The sequence below is a fragment of the Grampus griseus genome (genome assembly GCF_964374135.1).
Source record: "Grampus griseus genome assembly, chromosome: 12".
In the NCBI taxonomy this organism is placed as follows: domain Eukaryota; kingdom Metazoa; phylum Chordata; class Mammalia; order Artiodactyla; family Delphinidae; genus Grampus; species Grampus griseus.
The window spans coordinates 179,529-199,462 of record NC_139006.1 but is presented as its reverse complement, the minus strand read 5'-3'; the positions used below and the strand labels follow the sequence as shown (position 1 = coordinate 199,462).

At 45.0% G+C, this 19,934-nt stretch overlaps 1 protein-coding gene across 1 annotated transcript; it reads left to right on the top strand.

The window, feature by feature from the left end:
• Positions 1-1,301: 1,301 nt before the first annotated feature.
• ZNF26 (zinc finger protein 26) lies at positions 1,302-14,068 on the top strand (the record flags this gene model as incomplete). Its single annotated transcript, XM_082667914.1, has 4 exons — positions 1,302-1,334; positions 9,529-9,655; positions 9,925-10,020; positions 11,666-14,068. 4 exons carry the CDS (start codon positions 1,302-1,304, stop codon positions 13,015-13,017), a joined length of 1,608 nt encoding a protein of 535 aa, XP_082524040.1. The 3' UTR covers positions 13,018-14,068.
• Positions 14,069-19,934: the final 5,866 nt, after the last annotated feature.

Here is a 19,934-nt window from a genome sequence, read left to right as displayed (position 1 = left end):
GGGGAAAGTGGTGGTGGTGGTGTGATGAATTGGGAGATTGTGATTGACATGTATACACTAATATGTATAAAATGGATGACTAATAAGAACCTGCTGTATAAAAAAATAAAGTAAAATTCAAAAATAAAATAAAAATTAAAAAAATAAAAATAAAAAAATCTCTTCCTAATGGTAAAAGTTACCAAAACAAATAAATAAATAAATCTCTTCCTTATGGTAAAAGTAACAACAACAACAAGAAAAAGCCCTGAATTCCTTAACTTGAGATGTGTGGTTTTCTTTAATCAACAGTAATCTTTTGATGTTCCGACTACCTGCTCTTTGTTGCAAAAACTCCTATAATATCCTGGCTTCCCCATTTGCCTCTTTGGAGCAGCCCCTCAGAGCTAAGATGCTGTGTCCCAAGATTAAGTCCTCAGTTTTGGCCATAAAATAAAACATTAAGTCTCAACGTTTAGGTTGTGCGTTTTTTTTCAGTCGGCTATTGTTTGCTCTGTCTCGGACGGAGAGTCAGCATGTTCATGTCTCCCATTAGTGATGTACTTCTACTTCTCTTTTCATCTACCGATATTCACAACTGTTTTATAACCCTGTGCACTGCAGCTTGCAGCCTCACACGGTGTTCTTCTCCGCTGTGCCCTCCGGTCGGAACTCTACCCGGTGTGGCGTCCAAACCCGAGCGCCAGCCCCTGCACGGAGAGGGACTCTGCCCGGGAAGGCGCTGGCAGGGAGGAACACCGGGCTCTTGCAAAGCCAGCCAGCCCGCCTTCCCCGTCAGCCTCCGCCGCTCTCCCCAGGCCCTCCGCCTCCTCCGCAGAGTGTTCTGGGAGATGTCGTTTTCTGCCGGCCGCTCCTGGTCGCGTGACGTACTTCCGCGTGCGCCGCACCCCCGCCTCAGCGGAGTACGCGCCTAGCGGGCTGCAGCCTGCGGGGCGACTGTGCACAGAGGCGGGCCGGGGACATACTGTTTCCTTGGCCGCGGAGCTGGCGGAGACGCGAAGGTACCCTGGCCCGGAACGTCTTGTGCGCACCAGGCTCTTGGCCGCCTGAACCCCCACGGTCGATCCGGGCGTAGAGGCGGCCAGCCCGGCCTCGGTCCCTCCCGCCTCACGGCTGCGGAACGGTACAAACTCGTCGCCCCGGTTCCCCCCGCCCGGTCCCGGAGCCCGCGTCCCTGCGAGGGACTCAGCCCCGACGGGCAGGTGCCTGGTGCCCGCGGACCCTCCCTCCGTGGGGCGCGAAGCCCCTGCTGGGTGGGCGGGGTGGGAGCAGCCGGGAGACCCTGCACGAAACAGCGCGGGATGGCCAGCAGGTCCCGGACAGCTTCGTGTTGGGTGAGTCGGGACTTTCTCCCTTGCGCAAGCTGACTGGGCCGTGAGCGTAGCCGTGTTCATCCCGTGACGGCCACGCCAGGGCCTGAACTCGCGTGTTCGCCGCCGTCCGCCTGGGTCTCCAGGAACGTTCCTCGTCTTCGGGCATTTTGTGTCCGGTGCCCTGTCCTTCGGCAGGTACCCTGTTTTATGGTCTACAGCGGCCCCTGAATTCTGAGGGCAGCGAGGGTCCTCGTGAAGGAAGTGATCCTCTGTCGTTTCAGGTTTCTCACACACAAGTACGGAGTTGTCTTCGTGTCCAGCCCTTTCGGGCCCCATCAGGGAAATTAACCTCCTCTTTGTTCATTCACTTGTTGAGATGCTCATACACCGAGTGTCTTTGTGTGCTGACGCTGAGACTGGCGCTGGCAGTGCGAAGAATTACGTACGTTTCTTGCTTTCGAGGAGCTGCGGTCCCTTGTGGAGGGTGGTCGCTGGGCAGGGTGGCGGGCGGGTTCGAGGGCTCAGAGCCGGAAGGATCCGCGTCGCGAGGGGAGGGGGCCAGTGGACCGAGCCGTTGGCGCGCTGCTCGTGTTTCCGGCCTGGAGAACACTGTTGGAAGAGGTATCCGGGGGCCGAGCGGGCTTGTAGGTGTTCGAAGCGCAGTGCCTGTCGTCGGGTCTGTAGGCTTGGGTAGGGGTTTTCAACTAACATGTGCAGATTAAAGGCGCCTGTGTTCGGGGGAGCGCAGGGTACGACGAGTAGAGCCCCAGGAGGGACCAGTAGAGGACTCGGGGGCAACCAGGACGGCGGTGCCGAAGGGCTGGGGTGCAAGGGAGGTGACAGAACATTTGGAGAGTGGTTTCTTCCGCTGCAAATTTGAGAAGAGAGCTTCCTAGAAGCCATGATACGAAATGCCTCAGAAGTATTTCATGAGGCCGAAAGGTGCCGCCTGGACTTCAGAATGTGGGTCTTAAGCAGCTTTTCCAGAGCAGAGAGAATGTCGGGGGTGGTGCAGGTGGTCAGTTCCTGAGAGGCGAAGGGATTGCATGCGACTGTGGGCAGCAGGATGTAGAGAAGCGATTAGTAATAGTATAGACACTTTTTTAGGTGATCAAGTGTGACAGGAAGAGTTTGGGTGTCAGGGGAGAAGGGATTTCACCGGGGCGGCCGGAGGGGTACAGTTAACCTCAAAATCAATGAACTTTTTGCTTTTAAACAATAACTATACAGAGAGTACAACGAGAGAAAACGTATTTGCAATAGCAATTGGAAAAGATAAAATAAGTGACCATAAGGGTACAGGACCTGAAAAAAGAAGACTTCACAACTGTTGAATAATATTAATAGGCACCACTCTTGGCCTAGCCACTTTGTGTGTGTGATGTCATTAGCACCTCACGGCCCTGTGAGGCAAGTATGTCCCCATTTTACAGCTGAGGAAACTGGGGAGCCTGCCAGGTCCCAAACTAGTAAGGGAAACAAGGACACGAGGGTGGCAGAGCTGAGATTCAGACCCATGCAGAGTGTCTTCAGAGCCTGTGCTCTTATTGCCTCTTAAGACCTAAAAGACTTGAACAAATGTAGACAGTATTTCCTTGTTTTTGAGTGCACGTGTTTAGCAAGCCTTTATTGACTATTATGCCAGGTAATTTTCTAGGGCATGCAGGGGTGAACAAGACTGACAGGGCCCATGACCCCGTGAAGGGTATGGGAGACGGTAAGACATACCAGGGGAACACCATGAACAAAGTTGTGAATGCTCATGCACTGAGAGGCTGGGTGGCTACTTCAGACTGGCAACCTTGTCTTGAGGCAGCATTTAAGCAGAATCTGAATGACAGCTGGATAATCATGGGAGTATGGGGGCACAGAACAGGAAGCAGCTAAGTCAGTGGCCTTAAGGTGAGAACCAGCAGGTGCCCTGTCTAGTGGAAAGAAGGCGTGCGGCAGGAATGGGGAGGGAGCGTGCGAGAGCAAGGCCAGATTGTGTAGGGCCCTTTCAGTAGGCAAAGGATCATCTGGAAAGCCCTAAAGTTTATTACATTTTATGTTTTATTTTGAAATAATTTCCAAACTAGAGAAGTTACAAGAATAGTATAAAATAATCTGTATTGTATTAAAAAAAAAACACACACCCTTCACCCAGATTCCCCAGATTAGCTCTGTCATTCTCTCTTTACTTGTGTGTGTGTGTACATGAATTGGTATAAAGGGAACAGCCACAGAGACTGAAGTTCAATGTTACTTTCTACCAGAGCCTCTTTCCCCTCTCCTCTGTTGTGCAGTTGGGGAGTGACTGATCACCTCATCTAAACAGACATTGAGCTGGTTTGGGGCTGGGGTGCTGCTTTAGTTCGACTCGGTTCACCTGTATTTTCAGCGGGGTGTGCCGATCGCAGGCTCCTCCCTCGCAGTACTTTGTGTCCTAAGTGCCTTGAGACTATGGGAGAGTCAGTCTGCCATTCCCGCCCAGTTCCTGTACTGACCGCACTCAGAAAATGCCCCAGGGGGACAGCCTGCTGTCCAGGGGGACATCGAAGGCTCCACTGGTTTCTCTTTCTCCTGGTGTCGTCCTCTGTCTCAGCTGACCCCGTCCCACCTGTTCTCAGGCTGGACAAATGCCCTTGGCGAAGTAAACAGCCAGCCAGCTCTTAGCTCACCTGGAAAGAGCTCTCCTCTCTCTGAAATTTGGTTCATTTAGTCCTCCTTGCTTCCGTGGGTCTCTGATGTTCATGAGGATTGTACTTTACCATTAATTTTTTAGTTGTAGCAGCGGTAGTCCAAACGTATGATTTTATTTATTGTGAATAAGTGTTAGAAAAGAAATATCTTCTTAGCATTTTGATTGAGAATTCATTGAATTTATAAATTAATTTGTTGAAAATTAATATCTTTATACCACATTGAGTGTACATATCATAAATGTTACTCGACTACTCAGGCCTCTGTTTTTTTTTTCTTTTTTTAAAAAATATAAAAATGTTTGAAATTTAGTTGATATACAATATTATGGTAGCTTCAGGTGTACTACATACTGATTTGACATTTACATACATTATGAAATGATCACTGCCCCAAGGCTGGTAATTGTCCCAGTACAAAGTTATTACAGTATTATTGACCATATTCCTTATGCTGCATCCCCGTGGCTAATTTATTTTATAAATGAAGGTTTGTACCTCTTAATCCCCTTTACCTATTTCACTCACCCTTCTACCTCTGGCAACCACCCTTTTGCTCTCTGTGTCTATGAGTCTGTTTTTGTTTTGTTTATTTGTTCATTTAATTTTTTAGATTCCACATATAAGTGAGGTCATATGGTATTTGTATTTCTGTCTGATTTATTTCACTTAGCATAATACCCTCTAGTTCTAGTTGTCACAGATGGCAAGATTTTGGGTTTTCCTTAATGGCTGAGTAATGTTCGTGTGTATGTGTGTGTGTGTGTGTGTGTGTGTGTGTGTGTGTGCTTGTGTAGCACATATTCTGTATCTATCACTGGACACTTACGTTGCTTCCATATCTGGGCTATTGTGTTTTCTTTGCCTCTGCATTTATGTATTTTATCACATGTGTATTTTTCGTTGTTTTTCTCTATTTTTAAGCTTTATTCCTGAGTACTTTCTAGATTTGTTGTGGTTCTTATTACATTTTCAAGTTGGTTACTGTTGATGTATGAAAGAGCTGTTACATGTTGATTTTTTTTTTTTTTAACTGCCACCCTGCTGATGTTTCTTATCGGTTCTCATGTTATGCCAGCTGTTTCTGTTAGGTTTTTTAGTCAGAAAATCAGATGTTTGTAAATAATGACAGTAGTTTCTTCTCCTTGCTTAGTGTTTATCGCTGGCATTTTGCTTTGTTCCTGCTGTGCTGGGTCCTCTGGGACAGTGCTGACTAGCAGAGTTGATGTGAGCGTCCGTGTCTTGTTCCTGATTTTAGTTTCACACAAAGTATTAATTTTTTTATAGGCTTTGGGAAATTACTTTTACCTGTAACAAACTGAATTCCGATTTTTAAAAGCGTTAAATTTCCTCATAGTACTTTATTTCATCTATTGAGATGATTGTCCTCCATTAATGTACTAACGTTACTTATTTCTTTGATACGGTTGTGTGTTTTTTTTTAAAGTTTGGACTGTCCTTTAAATTTCTGGATAAACTTCATTCATAGTTTGCTATGTATATATGTACAGGATTTGTTTTACTCTATTAGTGTCTTTATCTAGGTATTTTTAATAAATGAGATTGGACTACAGTTTGTGCGGTCCTTGCCTGCTCTGTAGGGTTATACAGGTTTTGTGTGATGGGTTTCCTATCATTTCCTGGCTCTACATCAGGTTAGATATGGGAGAAATTTTCTGTTCCTTGGATGCTGATAGAACTTACTTTTCAAGATAGTGTGGGACTGTTGTGTTTATGGAGAGGGTATACCTTTGATTACTGTTTCAGTTTATTTTATGACCATGGGCTAGTCAGTCTGGTCTTCCTAATTCTTTCTGGGCAAATTTTGGTTACTTTTATTTTCCTAGGAAATTTTCCATTTCTTCTAAGTTTTCAAATTTACTGGAAGAAATTTGTAAATACAGTCAGTTCTGCTAATATGTTTGCTTTAAGGATGTAAATTTGTTTCAACATGATTGATATCTTAGGGAACAATGTGAGCTTTCTGACTGATTTCAGGCAAGCCTCTTTTCACCACTTTATACTAACCTACGGCCCTTCTGACACCCAAACGTCAGGCGTTTTTCAAGGTACAGTGCCATATTTATGGTAGTATTTCTCAAATCAAACATGTATAAAACTGCTACTGTTTTTATTAAGGTTCCTGATTTTCTTTTTTCATGTGTGCTACAAAGGTGTCACACCCCAACCCTGCTCTTCCCATAAGCCGGAGACTTTGCATAGTGGTGATTTTTTTTTTTTTTTTTTTTTTGGTAACATCACATTATAGCAGAACTGCTTGTGTATAGTGATCGTTTATGAATTTTAAAATCCCTTTTCTATCTTAGAGTTATGCACCCTGTCTTGGTCATTCCCTCTTTTCTTTCTTTTCTTTTTTTAAAATTTATTTATTTTCTTTATCTTTTTGGCTGCTTTAGGTCTTAGCTGCGGCATCTTTCATTGTGGGGCAGGCTCTTCCTTGTGGCACGCGGGCTTCTCTTTTTTTTTTTAATTTTATTTATTTATTCATTTTTGGCTGCGTTGGGTCTTCACTGCTGCACAAGGGCTTTTCTTTAGTTGCGGGGAGCAGGGACTATTCTTCATTGCAGTGCGTGGGCTTCTCATTGTGGTGGCTTCTCTTGCTGCAGAGCATAGGCTCTAGGCACACAGGCTTCAGTAGTTGTGGCACACGGGCTCAGTAGTTGTGGCTCACGGGCTCTAGAGCGCAGGCTCAGCAGGTGTGGCACACGGGCTTAGTTGCTTCGTGGCATGTGGGATCTTCCCCGACCAGGGCTCGAACCCATGTCCCCTGCACTGGCAGGCGGATTCTTAACCACTGTGCCAGCAGGAAAGCTCCTGGGCTTCTCTCTAGTTGTGGTGCGAGGGCTTCAGGGCACGCGGGCTCTGTAGTTGCGGAGCTCGGGCTTAATTGTCCCACAGCATGTGGGATCTTAGTTCCCCGATCAAGGGTCGAACCCACTTCCCCTGTATTGGAAGGCGGATTCTTTACCACTGGACCACCAGGGAAGTCTCCTCATTTCTTGATTATGCTTGCCCAATTAAATTTTTTTGTAGTATTTCCTTTGTATTTTGTTTTTATTCTTATCAAGCTTAAAAATAGCAAAAGGCTTAAAATAAAATACACTCTCTGCTCTACCCCTTTCTTCTTCCATCCTGTCTCTTTGGTCTGTGTTTGCTCTTGTGGCATCTGCCTCAGGCCTTGCTTCCTGTTTCTCCTCCCCCCTGCATGAATGCCCTGGGCTTGATGTCATGGCTTCATTTTTCTCCATCACGACCTCAGACGTGCCCTGTCAGCTGTCCCTCCCCGGCCCTGGCAGTCATCTTGGCAAGAGCCAAGTATTTGGATGTCAGTTAACTTCGAGGCGTTGGAAAGTCCAGGCTACACTCCAACCCCTCTTCTTCCCCGACTCAGGCTGTGGGAGATGGGAGGCTCTTCTCTTTATTCCCACTTCACTTTTTGTCCCTGTGGGAGTTCCTCGTGGGTTGGGATGGGAAGCTCCTGTCATCTGGCGGTCAGTCCCCAGCACGACAGGGATCGCTTGGAGCCTGTGACAGGGCTCTACCCTGTATTTCCACTGGCCTCTGAGGCTCCCCCAGAGTTGCACTCACTGTGTCTTCCCCGGGGTCCCCCTCGCTACAGGCAGCGCTCTTGGGGAGGAGCCTGTTAGGGCGTCAGTCGGGGCTCCTCTAGCTGCTGCTTCCTTGTCTTCAGCCCCCATCCCTCCCTTTCTCGTCCTGCAGGCTTCCCAACCTGTAGAGGGCAGTGTCTTCCGTTTGCTTGGCCAGATCCTTGCCTTCTCCCCGACGTCCTTCTCTCTCTCTCTGCGCTGTCGTCTCCACCGGGGCGTCTCTGCCTCTGGCTTCACTGGATGCCTGGGACCCAACCACGGCTCCTTACCCCAGTGCTCTTACTCCAGCCCCAGGGACCTTCATCTTTCACTGGAACTAGGACCCCTGCCCTCTCCGTGGCAGTCAGAATGGTCTCAGGTGGGGGTCAGAGCGCACCACCCTTTCCAAGGCCTTCCGGGGGCTTCTCCTCCTGTGGAATGAAATCCAAGTCATTACCACGTCCTTGAGCCCTGCAGGCCTGTGCCTTTGTTTTCATGCTGCGTGGAAGGCTCTTCCCGAAGAAATCTCAGAGCTCGTTCTCACACTGCTTGTGTTTCTGCCCAAATGTCGCCTCAGCAGGGGGCTCCTGATGACCCATCTGAGATAGCGCCTGTGTCTTCCTCCCCGCCTCTCTCCCATGAAGCTGCTGGAGGCCTGTCAGAGCACTGTCACCGCTTGCGTGCTAGGTGGCTGTGTGTTTACTGGCATCTCCCCTGCAGGAATGGAAACCCACTGAGGACAGGGACTGTGTCCACAGTTGGTGCCTAATAAGCACTTATTGAATGATCCCCTGAGGGTCTGTGGCTTGCTGCTATCTTTTGGTCCTGTGAGAGGAATTTATTGTGAGTACACTGGGTAGTTCTCAGAGGCATCAAGCACCAGTCATGCAGGCTGCACGGCTGACACTGCCGCAGGGCCACCTGGTAGGACCTGCGCACCTCGGGGAGCAGACCCCCCTGCACTGGTTTGTGGCCTGTGGCTCCGCGACCTGGGCTTTAGGTTCACAGTCTGTGCTGGGTGTCCCCTGGTTGACTCGGTTGTGGACCACTTATTTTCTTGGAAGAAGCCTGGGAAGTCACCTATTTGACACGTTTTCTTTTCTTTCTTTCTTTTTTTAAAAAATTTATTTATTTTTGGCTGCGTTGGGTCTTCGTTGCGGTGCACAAGCTTTTCATTGTGGTGGCTTCTCTCGTTGCAGAGCACGGGCTCTAGGAGCGCGGCTTCAGTAGTTGTGGCATGTGGGCTCAGTAGTTGCAGCACGCGGGCCCTAGAGTGCACTGGCTTCAGTAGTTGTGGCATGCGGGCTCAATAGTTGTGGCTCGTGGGCTCTAGAGTGCAGGTTCGGTTGTTGTGGCGCACAGGCTTAGCTGCTCTGCAGCATGTGGGATCTTCCCGGACCAGGGCTCGAACCTGTGTCCCCTGCATTGGCAGGGAGATTCCTAACCACTGCACCACCAGGGAAGTCCCTGGAATGTTTTCTTCATGTGCTCGCTCCCACTGAGACTCAGGTGGGCTGAGCAGCCGGCCAGATGGCAGGCACTTCCGGAGGGTCAGACCTGTGTGTCTGGTGCCTGTAGTTTGAGTCGTGCTCACCACCCCGTGCAAGGTCTCCCTGAATAGGTTCTTATCAGACTGGAAACACCTTATTTTGTCTGCATGCATAGCTGTTCATTTCCCTCTACAAGACTAAAAGCTTCTGAAGGCCAGAGTGGGCTTCACTCATCCTGAAGTCTTCAGGACCCAAAAGAGTATCTAGCACACGGAGGCTCACTTATTATTATTATTTTTTTAATTCTCTCTCAAAGCAAGTGGTGGGTTCAGGATGCAGTCTGTGGAGGGACATTCTCCTTTCCTGGGTCCTCTACATCTTTTCCATGTCTCCCAGTATAATTGCAGCCTGTGGAATGGTGTGTGTATTGTTACAGGGATTGTCGTCATTCAAGGATATATCTATGGAGTTCACCTGGGAAGAATGGCAGTTATTGGATTCTGCGCAGAAGCACCTGTACCGGGATGTGACTCTGGAAAACTATAGTAACCTGGTGTCTGTGGGTAAGTACAGCTTCTCTTTTCGGCTCAGGTTGTGAGTCATAAGTTGCCACTGCTTTTTCTTTTGTTGTTCTATCCCGGGGTCTCTGAAGTAATTAATGATTATGGACTTGAGCTCTGGAGGTCATACGTTCTTAGTCCCTATTCTGTCTTCACCCCCTCATTGTAATCTTTCTGCAAGTGCAAACGAGCTGCTTCCTTTCTGAGCTTCTAGCTTCCTTTTCTAGTCCCCAGCAGTTTGGCCCACATCCTTTGTGATTTTCCCTTAACAGGGTATCATGGTACCAAACCTGATTTAGTCTTCAAGTTGGAGCAAGGAGAAGAGCCATGGATAATAAACGCGGAAGTTTCCCGTCAGAGCTGTCCAGGTGGGTGAGCAGAAACCATGGAGAGGGGAGGTCTGGAGTGAACCGGGGCTGGCACTCAGGGAGTGTTGTGTGCGCGAACTGTTCTTTGAAGTCCTTGAACCACCGGGTGGACTCGGGATGAGCCCGTGAGTCCTCAGGTAAGGATGGGGCCCTCGGTTTCCTCCCGTGGCTCTGAAAGGTTGCTTTCTGGGTTAGTTTCCTTCCTTCTGGCACCTTTTTTCTCTGCCTTCCTTCCCGTAGTCATGGGCCTTGTTTTCTCTCTTGCCTCTGCAGTTAAGTCCCTTGACTTTACCCATAGTTTTTCATTTCATTCTCTCCCCTTGACTGTTTTAGGAGATTTCATTGCTTCCTTCTCTCTTCTCACACCAGTCACTTGGAAATTACATCTGTTACTTTCTTGGGCACTTTTCTTTTTCTTTTTTTGGCCACACCGCACAGCACGTGGGATCTTAGTTCCCCGACCAGGGATGGAACCCATGCTCCCTGCAGTGTACGTGCAGATTCTTAACCACTGGACCACCAGGGAAGTCCCTTGGGCTCTTTTCTTAAAAGAATTCTGAAACCTAGCCTAATCTCACCTGTATCTTAGGTGGTTTTTATCACCCTGCTTTTATTTCCCTGACCCCGCTTACTCTTCCCTTTTGAGTTGTCCAAGTTTGGGCTTCTCTTCTATATTGTAACTGTGGAAAGGCTCTTCTGTCCTGAAAATCAAAGCTTTTTTCCTCCCAGTGTTGTAACAGCAGAATCGCCATCCTCCTTCTCCTTTCCTCGTGTGCTCTGGTCCCAGCTTTATATGCTTGCAGGAGAGTGCCCCTGGGCTTTCCCACTCTGCATTCTCAGTGGCAGAAATGGGAAGGCACTTCTGAAATTGCTCTTCTTCCTCCAGTTTCCCACCACTTTGGGGAGAAAAGTGTTTAGCAAGCAGTCCTGAGAAAGCAGGACAGCTACTGAGGCCCCCAGCACAGCAGTCGTGTACGGGGGTGACTGAGGCTATGTGTCTGACGGGTGCTGACACACAGACAGTGTGTACGGGGCCTTGCCTAATCTGGTTCCTGCCTTCACTCTGTTCACTCAGAGTCACTCTGTTCACTCAGGGGGTCTCAGCTGTCCTGGCCTTTGTTCTGTTCCTTAACCATGCCACGCAGGTTCCTTCCCCAGGAGCTTTGCACTTGCTCTTCCTTCTGTTTGGAATGCTTTTGCCTTACTTTCCTTATGGCTCACTCAGTCTCTCTTTTAATGTCTCTTTGTACCTACCTACAGGTCATGCCTAGCTATTCTGTATCCTGTGAATTAACTTTATGAGTAAACTCCTGCAATAATAAAATTGGCATAAATAGTTGGCATTGGCTTCTAAGTGCAGGCTAAAATTTTTAAACTTCTATTTTTAAAAAAACATTTTTGATCACTGCTAATCGGCTACCCATTTCTGTAAAGGGACTTATTTTGGTTTGATTCACTTCCCCTTGCCCTCATGCTTGGTTATGTGATGTGTGTGCACTTGGCAAGTATTTCTTTTGAACCAGTGTGTCAGAGGCCTGGACCAAAAGAAAAACACTCATTACATGGCAGTTCTAAAGCCCTTTAGTTCTATATTCGGTTTGTGTTATGATTTTAAATATATGGTGTTTTGTTTTTTTTTTTCTAGAAGGTTGGAAAGAATGGTACCAGAAAAATCAAGATGAACTCGAAAGTGTTGAGAGAAGCTATGCTTGTAATGCATTTGGAAAGCTTCATCTGAGCAAAAGCCACATTTCTTCAAGACAAAGTCTCCTTAAATATAATACACTTGGAAAAAGCTTGACACAAAACTTAGCTTCAGCCAGAAGCTATCTAAGACAGAATCCTGATCAGTTTCATGGGTATGATGAATCATATTTTCTTAAGCATCAAAGAACTCATAGTATAGAAAAAAACTGTGTATGTAACGAATGTGGGAAAGCTTTTCGTTGTAAATCACAGCTCATTGTACATCTCAGAATTCATACAGGAGAGAGACCATACGAATGCACTAAATGTGAGAGAGCCTTCAGTGCCAAGTCAAACCTCAATGCTCATCAGAGAGTCCACACAGGAGAGAAGCCCTACTCCTGTATCGAGTGTGGGAAAGTCTTCTCATTCAGGTCACAGCTCATTGTCCATCAGGAAATTCACTCAGGAGGGAAACCTTATGGTTGCAGTGAATGTGGGAAAGCCTACAGCTGGAAATCACAGCTGATTTTACACCAGAGAAGCCATACAGGAGTGAAACCCTATGAATGCAGTGAATGTGGGAAAGCCTTTAGTCTGAAGTCCCCATTCATTGTGCACCAGAGAACTCACACAGGAGTGAAACCCCATAAATGCAGTGACTGTGGGAAAGCCTTCAGGAGTAAGTCGTATCTCCTCGTTCACATCAGGATGCACACGGGAGAGAAGCCCTATCAGTGCAGGGATTGCGGGAAGGCCTTCAGCATGAAGACACAACTTGTTGTGCACCAGGGAATTCACACAGGAAATAATCCTTATCAGTGCAGTGAATGTGGGAAGGCCTTCGGTAGGAAGGAACAGCTCACCGCGCATCTGAGAGCTCATGCGGGAGAGAAGCCCTATGGGTGCAGTGAGTGTGGGAAAGCCTTCAGCAGCAAGTCATACCTCGTTATACACCGGAGAGCACACACAGGAGAGAGACCCTATGAGTGTAGCTTCTGTGAGAGAGCCTTTTGTGGGAAATCACAGCTAATTATACATCAGAGAACTCATTCAACAGAGAAGCCCTACGAATGCAGCGAATGTGAGAAAGCCTATCCTAGGAAGGCGTCACTTCAGATACACCAGAAGACTCATTCAGGAGAAAAACCCCACAAATGCAGTGAATGCGGGAAAGCCTTCACTCAAAAGTCGTCTCTCAGTGAACATCAGAGAGTTCATACAGGAGAGAAGCCATGGAAATGCTCTGAATGTGGGAAATCCTTCTGCTGGAATTCAGGGCTTCGTATACATCGAAAAACTCACAAGTGAGAAATCAGAGCGGAGTAGATGTTAGAATCATTCTCACAGAAGCTGATCCACAGGAGACTTCAGAGGATAATAGAGGCAGGAAGTCCTAAAAATACTCTTTTATCAAATTAGTCATACGAGAGAGAGGCCAATCATATTTGGAATGAATGTGCAAAAGCTTTCAGAAGTAAGTCATACAAATCTTTATATACAAGAGAATAGTTGCAGGAGTACAGAGCAGTAACTGTATCAGAAGTGGTAGCCTGATTATGAAGATTTAACATGGGGAATCATATTGAGAAACCCTTGTAACTTTAATAAATCAAGAAAGCACTTCCCGTGGAAGCTGTGTTACATGGGGAGTCGCATTCCAGATGTGGTGCTGAAGAAAGTCTTGGTAGAGAGTAAAGTTGTTTTTTATTTTAATATGTATCTAGAGTAATAGCAGGAAAATGGCAAGGAACATACTCTGAAGGTTAAGGGGTATGGAGTGTGACTTTCCTGAGTAACACTGAATAGTGTTTTAAAAATTTTTGGTATTTTATTTTAAAATGTAACTTGTTATATTTGATAGTTTGTGGAATAACACCCTCTAATATTCTCCACATTAAATGCTAAGGATCAGTGTTGTCTCTTTATTTCTTAGCAATATAACTAAAATAATATAGTTTTTAATAAATGAAAGGATTCAGTTCTCATTCCAAATGAATTTACATATCCAGCAAGTGGGTCTGGCAGTTGTTAACAGGGGTACTTCCTAAGAGCACTCACCATAATGAACATTGATTATATTTACCAGTTCAGTGTCTGTTCTGTAAGATTTGTAAGAGCGGCTTAGATCTCTCTGGAGAAATACCCCTCCTGTGTGTGTGCACCCTTGCGGTGGGTCTTTCAGTGTGTCCTTTCCACCAGTCACAGGTGAGCACTCTGCCGTTGTTGGGAAATGGGAGCCTCTTTTCCAGGAGTTTGCATCTCGATTTCAGTCTCCCATGAACCAGCAGGGAAATATTGGAACCCATTCTTGTCCCAGAATTCTACTGAGACCATCAGTTAGTTCTTGCTGTTTTGATTTCTCAGAATAACTTTGGATACTGCCCCTTTTGAACCTGGTTTTCTGGTCTTCTGTGTGCTTCCTCATCTTTTCAATAAATATTGTTTTCTGCTGAAGTTAAGTAGAATGAGTTCCTATTTTTTGTCACTGAAGGGCTTTAACTGGTAAGTCGTTGTTCTGGAGTAGCTGTAGGTAGTAAACTGTTGAAGAACAGCTGGGTGTGTGGTTTAGGTTTTTTCCTGAGACAAGAAGAAAGTCTTTCAGATTCCTGTTTATATTCCAAGGTGGATACTTTTTAGTACATAGTATGAAATAGTGTTATTGCTTGTGTACACCAAGAACCTTGTGGCCCCTGTTGGTAAGATTCTGGGAATACTGAGGAACTATTGTCCTAGAAGAGTTTTAAATTAATGAGGAAATCTGGGGCAGGAGATGAGATGGCTCATTCTGGTTACATCGGCTCTTAAACACAACAAGGACAGACTTGAAGGCCTGGAATCTCATCTCAAGGCAGAGTACTGAACTCAGCCATGCTCTGACATTGCTGAAATAATTGCTTACTCAGAGCTGTAGCGTTGAGATGGTGGACACCAAATACACAGTTGGCTTGCTGAATTAGAGTCATCTACCTTAAGTGCGCACTAATCCCTTATGTAAACATGCATTAGAAAAGTTGTCTCTTGATAATTGGTAATTGGAGTAGCGATATCTGAGAAGTATCCAAGGACTCAGCCTAGCAAACTCGTGGTATACTTTGCACTGTATGCTCTTCACTCGGGGATATGGTCTAGATGTTGGCAAACTACAGACTGCAGGCCAAATACAGATTGCAGCCCATATTTGTATGGATGGCAAGTAAGAAGCTTTTACATGTTTAAATGGTTAAAAAGAGCCAAACTTGTATGAAATGAGAAAATTATTTGAAATTCAAATATCAGTGTCCATCCATCAAGTTTCCTTGGACCACAGGCAGACACAATCTGTGTATTGCTGTCCGGCTGCTTTTGCACTGCAGTGGCAGAGTTGAATGGTTGAGGCAGACACGGTATTACCCACAGAACCCACTAACTCCTGATGTAGAGGCCCTTCCCTTCAGTGAAAAAGTGAACCATACCTTGTAGGAGGCAGCTTATTCTTGCAGTACCCCATGCCTCGCTGTTACCAGCTCTGTGTCCAAATTTCCTGTTCTTTTAAGGATGCCAGTCATATTGGCTTAGTTCTCACCCTGTGATCTAATTTAAACTTGATTATCTCTGTAAAGACCCTGTCTCTAATTAACTTCTCATTCTGAGATACTGGGGGTTAGGAATCCAGCATCTTTTTTGACAGGATGCAATTCAACCCATAACAGTCTGCCCTCCTGCCCCTCCCCACCCCACCAAATTCATATGCTTTTCACATGCAAAATACATTCACCCCTGCCCAACATCCCCCCAAATCTTAATCCACTCCAACATCAACTCTAAGTCCATAATCTCATCTAAATCAGGTATGGGTGAGACTTGGGATATGATTCATCCTGGGGCAATATTCCTCTTCATCTGTGAATCTGTGACACCAGATAAGATATCTGCTTCCAAAATACAATAATCAGATAGGCATGGGATAGACATTCCCATTCCAAAAGGAAGAAATCAGGAAAAAGGGTGTTATGAGTCCCAACCAAGTCCAAAAACTAGCAGGGTAAATTCCATTAGATGTTAAGGCTTGAGAATAACCCTCTTTGGCTAAATACTCTGTCCTCTGAGCCCACTGGGGTGGTGGCCCTGCCCCTTCAACCCTGGATGGTGGGCCAGCCCTCTGGAATTAAAAAGGAGGCTTCACCTTCTGGAACCAAGGAAGTGGCCCTGCCCTCAGGGTCATTCTTCCCTTTGCTTTAAGGATAACCTATGTTCACAGCCTGTTTCCAGCCTGTTTCCTGCCTGTAGAATCTCAGAAGTTTGACAAAGTTCCTTCATTTCAACCTTGCTCTGTTCCCTTCAGTCCAAGTTGGTAGCATTTCTGCTGAGATGATTAATTGGATTCACAAGCCATACACCCATAATCTCTTGAGCAAGCAGCGTCTGGCCACATGCTTGGTGTTCTCTCCTGAGCTTGCTTTCTCGTTTTTTGCGATATGAGTAAACTGAGAGTCTTCCAGATCTTCATGATCTAGTTCCTTTATGTTTAACAATACATTCTCAGAAGAAGTTAAGTCATGCCTTCAACACTTTGCTTAGTAATCTGTTCAGCTAAATATCCAAGTTCATCACTCACAAGTTCTGCCTTCCATTAAACACTAGAACACAAGTCAGCCAAGTTCTCTGCCGCTTTTCTCTGATTTCCAATAACACGTCCCTCATTTTTGTCTGACACCTCACCAGTACTACCTTAACATTCGTATTTCTACCAACAGTGTCCTCAAGGCAATCTGGGCTTTTTCTATCAAGTACCTCAAAACTCTTCCATCCTCTACCAATTCCAAAGCCACTTCCACATTTTTAGGTATTTGCTAAAGCAGCACCCTGTTTTCCAGCCAAAATCTTCATTTGTTTGCAAGGGCTGCTGTAACAGAGTACTACAAAATGAGTGGTTTAAGTAACAGAAATTTATTTTTTATATTTTTCATAGTTCTGGAGGTCACAAGTCTGAAGTCAAGGTGCCAGCAGGGTTGATTCCTCCTGAGGGCTGTGAGGGGAGAATCTGTTCCAGGATTCTCTCTTCAACTTCTAGGTCTCTGTCTTCTCCCATTGTGTCTTCACATCATTTTTCTCCTTATGTGTGTCTATTTCGTGTCCAAATTTCTCCTTTTTATAAGGATACCAGTCCTATTGGTTCAGGGCCCACCCTAAAGACCTCATTTTTTTTTTTTTTTTCTCTACGCGGGCCTCTCACTGTTGTGGCCTTTCCCGTTGCGGAGCACAGGCTCCGGACGCGCAGGCTCAGCAGCCATGGCTCACGGGCCCAGCTGCTCCGCGGCATGTGGGATCTTCCCGGACCGGGGCATGAACCCGTGTCCCCTGCATCGTCAGGCGGACTCTCAACCACTGCGCCACCAGGGAAGCCCCTAAAGACCTTATTTGAACATAGTTATCTCTGTAAAGACCCTGTCTCTAAATAAGGTCAGATTCTGAGGTGGGGGTTTAGGATTCCAACATCTCTTTTCGGGGGGAAACAATTCAACCCATGACATTCAGCAAGGAAACAGGCAATTTGAACAACACTCTAAACCAGCTGGACCTAGCAGACATGTGGAGCACTCTACTCCACTGCAGCAGACTCCCCAAGCACACATGGAACTTTGTGCCACACAGAGCACATGCTAGGCCACAGAACAAGCCCCGAAGGACACTGCAAGCAGCTCTAACACACTGGCCAAAACTGGGACAAAATAAATAATGATAACAGGTTACAACCCAAAGAATAAAATAACAATCCATATATCCATAATGATATATAGATATATAAATGTATAAACAACTAGGGAAGAGGGGGAAACTCTTTTAAACAGTTGAATATCAATAAATACGAAAGGAAATGACCATTTGGTAGCCAGCACAGTAATACTTGTTTTAGGCAAGAATCATTAATGAATGCTAAAACTGGGTGAGTGACAGTTTTTTGGGGTTTTTTTTTTTTTTGAGTGACAGCTTTATGAGAGGTTATTTTATTAGGTTCAGAACATCTGCCCACAAGACACTTATTAATTACAGTTGGAAAAAGAAATCTGGCATTTACCACCTTAATTAAGCAATCAAAACTAATATTGCCACTACTGGTACAAACAAATATCAGGGAACTGTTGCTGTAATTCTCTGAGAAGGACACAATGTCGTTTCTGTAGTATTCCTGCCCCAAATGCATAACCTGAATCTAAATTGTGAGGAAATATCTAGCAAACAAAAGTTACGGCCATTTACCATGAAAATGGCATGCACTTTAAAAAACGTTGAGGTTGTAGAAGAAAAAGGCTGAAAGGCTGCTCCAGTGAAAAAAGAGCTAAAGAGACAGGGCACTGCACACCAAACACAAATTTTGTTTCTTAGACATTATCTGGGCAATTGATGGAATTTGTATAAGTTTTGTGTATTAGGTAATAGTACGACATTTATGTTAATTTCCTCAATTTGATAATTTTATGGTCACTAGATAATAGAATGACCTTGTTGGAGATACTGAAGCACTGGGGAGTATAGAGGACTCACATCTGCAACTCATGCTCGTACCTTTCACGAAAAATATGTTCTTTTATAGAGAAAGCAGATGTGGTAAAGCAATAAAATTGGGGAAGTATAAGTAAAGGGTATTTAGGAATTCTTTACAATTCTTTTTTTTTAACTTAATTTTATTTATTTTATACAGCAGGTTCTTACTAGTTATCTATTTTATACACATCAGTGTATACATGTCAATCCCAATCACCCAATTCATCACACCACCACCACCCTCCCCCCACCACTTTCCCCCCTTGGTGTCCATACATTTGTTCTCTCCATCTGTGTCTCTATTTCTGCCTTGCAAACTGGTTCATCTGTACCATTTTTCTAGATTCTACATACATGTGTTAGTATAAGATATTAGTTTTTCTCTTTCTGACTTACTTCACTCTGTATGACAGTCTCTCGGTCCATCCACGTCTCCACAAATGACCATTTTCGTTCCTTTTTATGGCTGAGTAATATTCCATTGTATATATGTACCACATCTTTATCCATTCATCTGTCGATGGGCATTTAGGTTGCTTCCATGACCCGGCTATTGTAAATAGTGCTGCAATGAACATTGGGGTGCATGTGTCTTTTTGAATTATGGTTTTCTCTGGGTGTATGCCCAGTAGTGGGATTGCTGAGTCATATGGTAATTCTATTTTTAGTTTTTTAAGGAACCTCCATACTGTTCTCCATAGTGGCTGTATCACTTTACATTCCCACCAACAGTGCAAGAGGGTTCCCTTTGCTCCACACCCTCTCCAGCATTTGTTTTTTTACATTTTCTGATGATGCCCATTCTAACTGGTGTGAGGTGATACCTGATTGTAGTTTTGATTTTCATTTCTCTAATAATTAGTGATGTTGAGCAGCTTTTCATGTGCCTCTTGGCCATCTGTATGTCTTCTTTGGAGAAATGTCTATTTAGGTCTTCTGCCCATTTTTGGATTGGGTTGTTTGTTTTGTTAATATTGAGCTGCATGAGCTGTTTATGTATTTTAGAGATTAATCCTTTGTCTGTTGATTCATTTGCAGATATTTTCTCCCATTCTGAGGGTTATCTTTTCGTCTTCTTTATAGTTTCCTTTGCTGTGCAAAAGCTTTTAAGTTTCATTAGGTCCCATTTGTTTATTTTTGTTTTTATTTCCATTACTCTAGAGGGTGGGTCAAAAAAGATCTTGCTGTGAATTGTGTCAAAGAGTGTTTTTCCTGTATTTTCCTCTAAGAGTTTTATAGTGTCCAGTCTTACATTTAGGTCTCTAATCCATTTTGAGTTTATTTTTGTGTATGGTGTTAGGGAGTGTTCTAATTTCATTCTTTTACATGTAGCTTCCAGTTTTCCCAGCACCTCTTATTGAAGAGACTGTCTTTTCTCCATTGTATATCCTTGCCTCCTTTGTCATAGATTAGTTGACCATAGGTGCATGGGTTTATCTCTGGGCTTTCTATCCTGTTCCATTGATCTATATTTCTGTTTTTGTGCCAGTACCATATTGTCTTGATTACTGTAGCTTTGTAGTATAGTCTGAAGTCAGGGAGTCTGATTCCTCCAGCTCCGTTTTTTTCCCTCAAGACCTCTTTGGCTATTCGGGGTCTTTTCTGTCTCCATACAAATTTTAAGATTTTTTTCCCTAGTTCTGTAAAAAATACCATTGGTAATTTGATAGGGATTGCATTGAATCTGTAGATTGCTTTGGGTA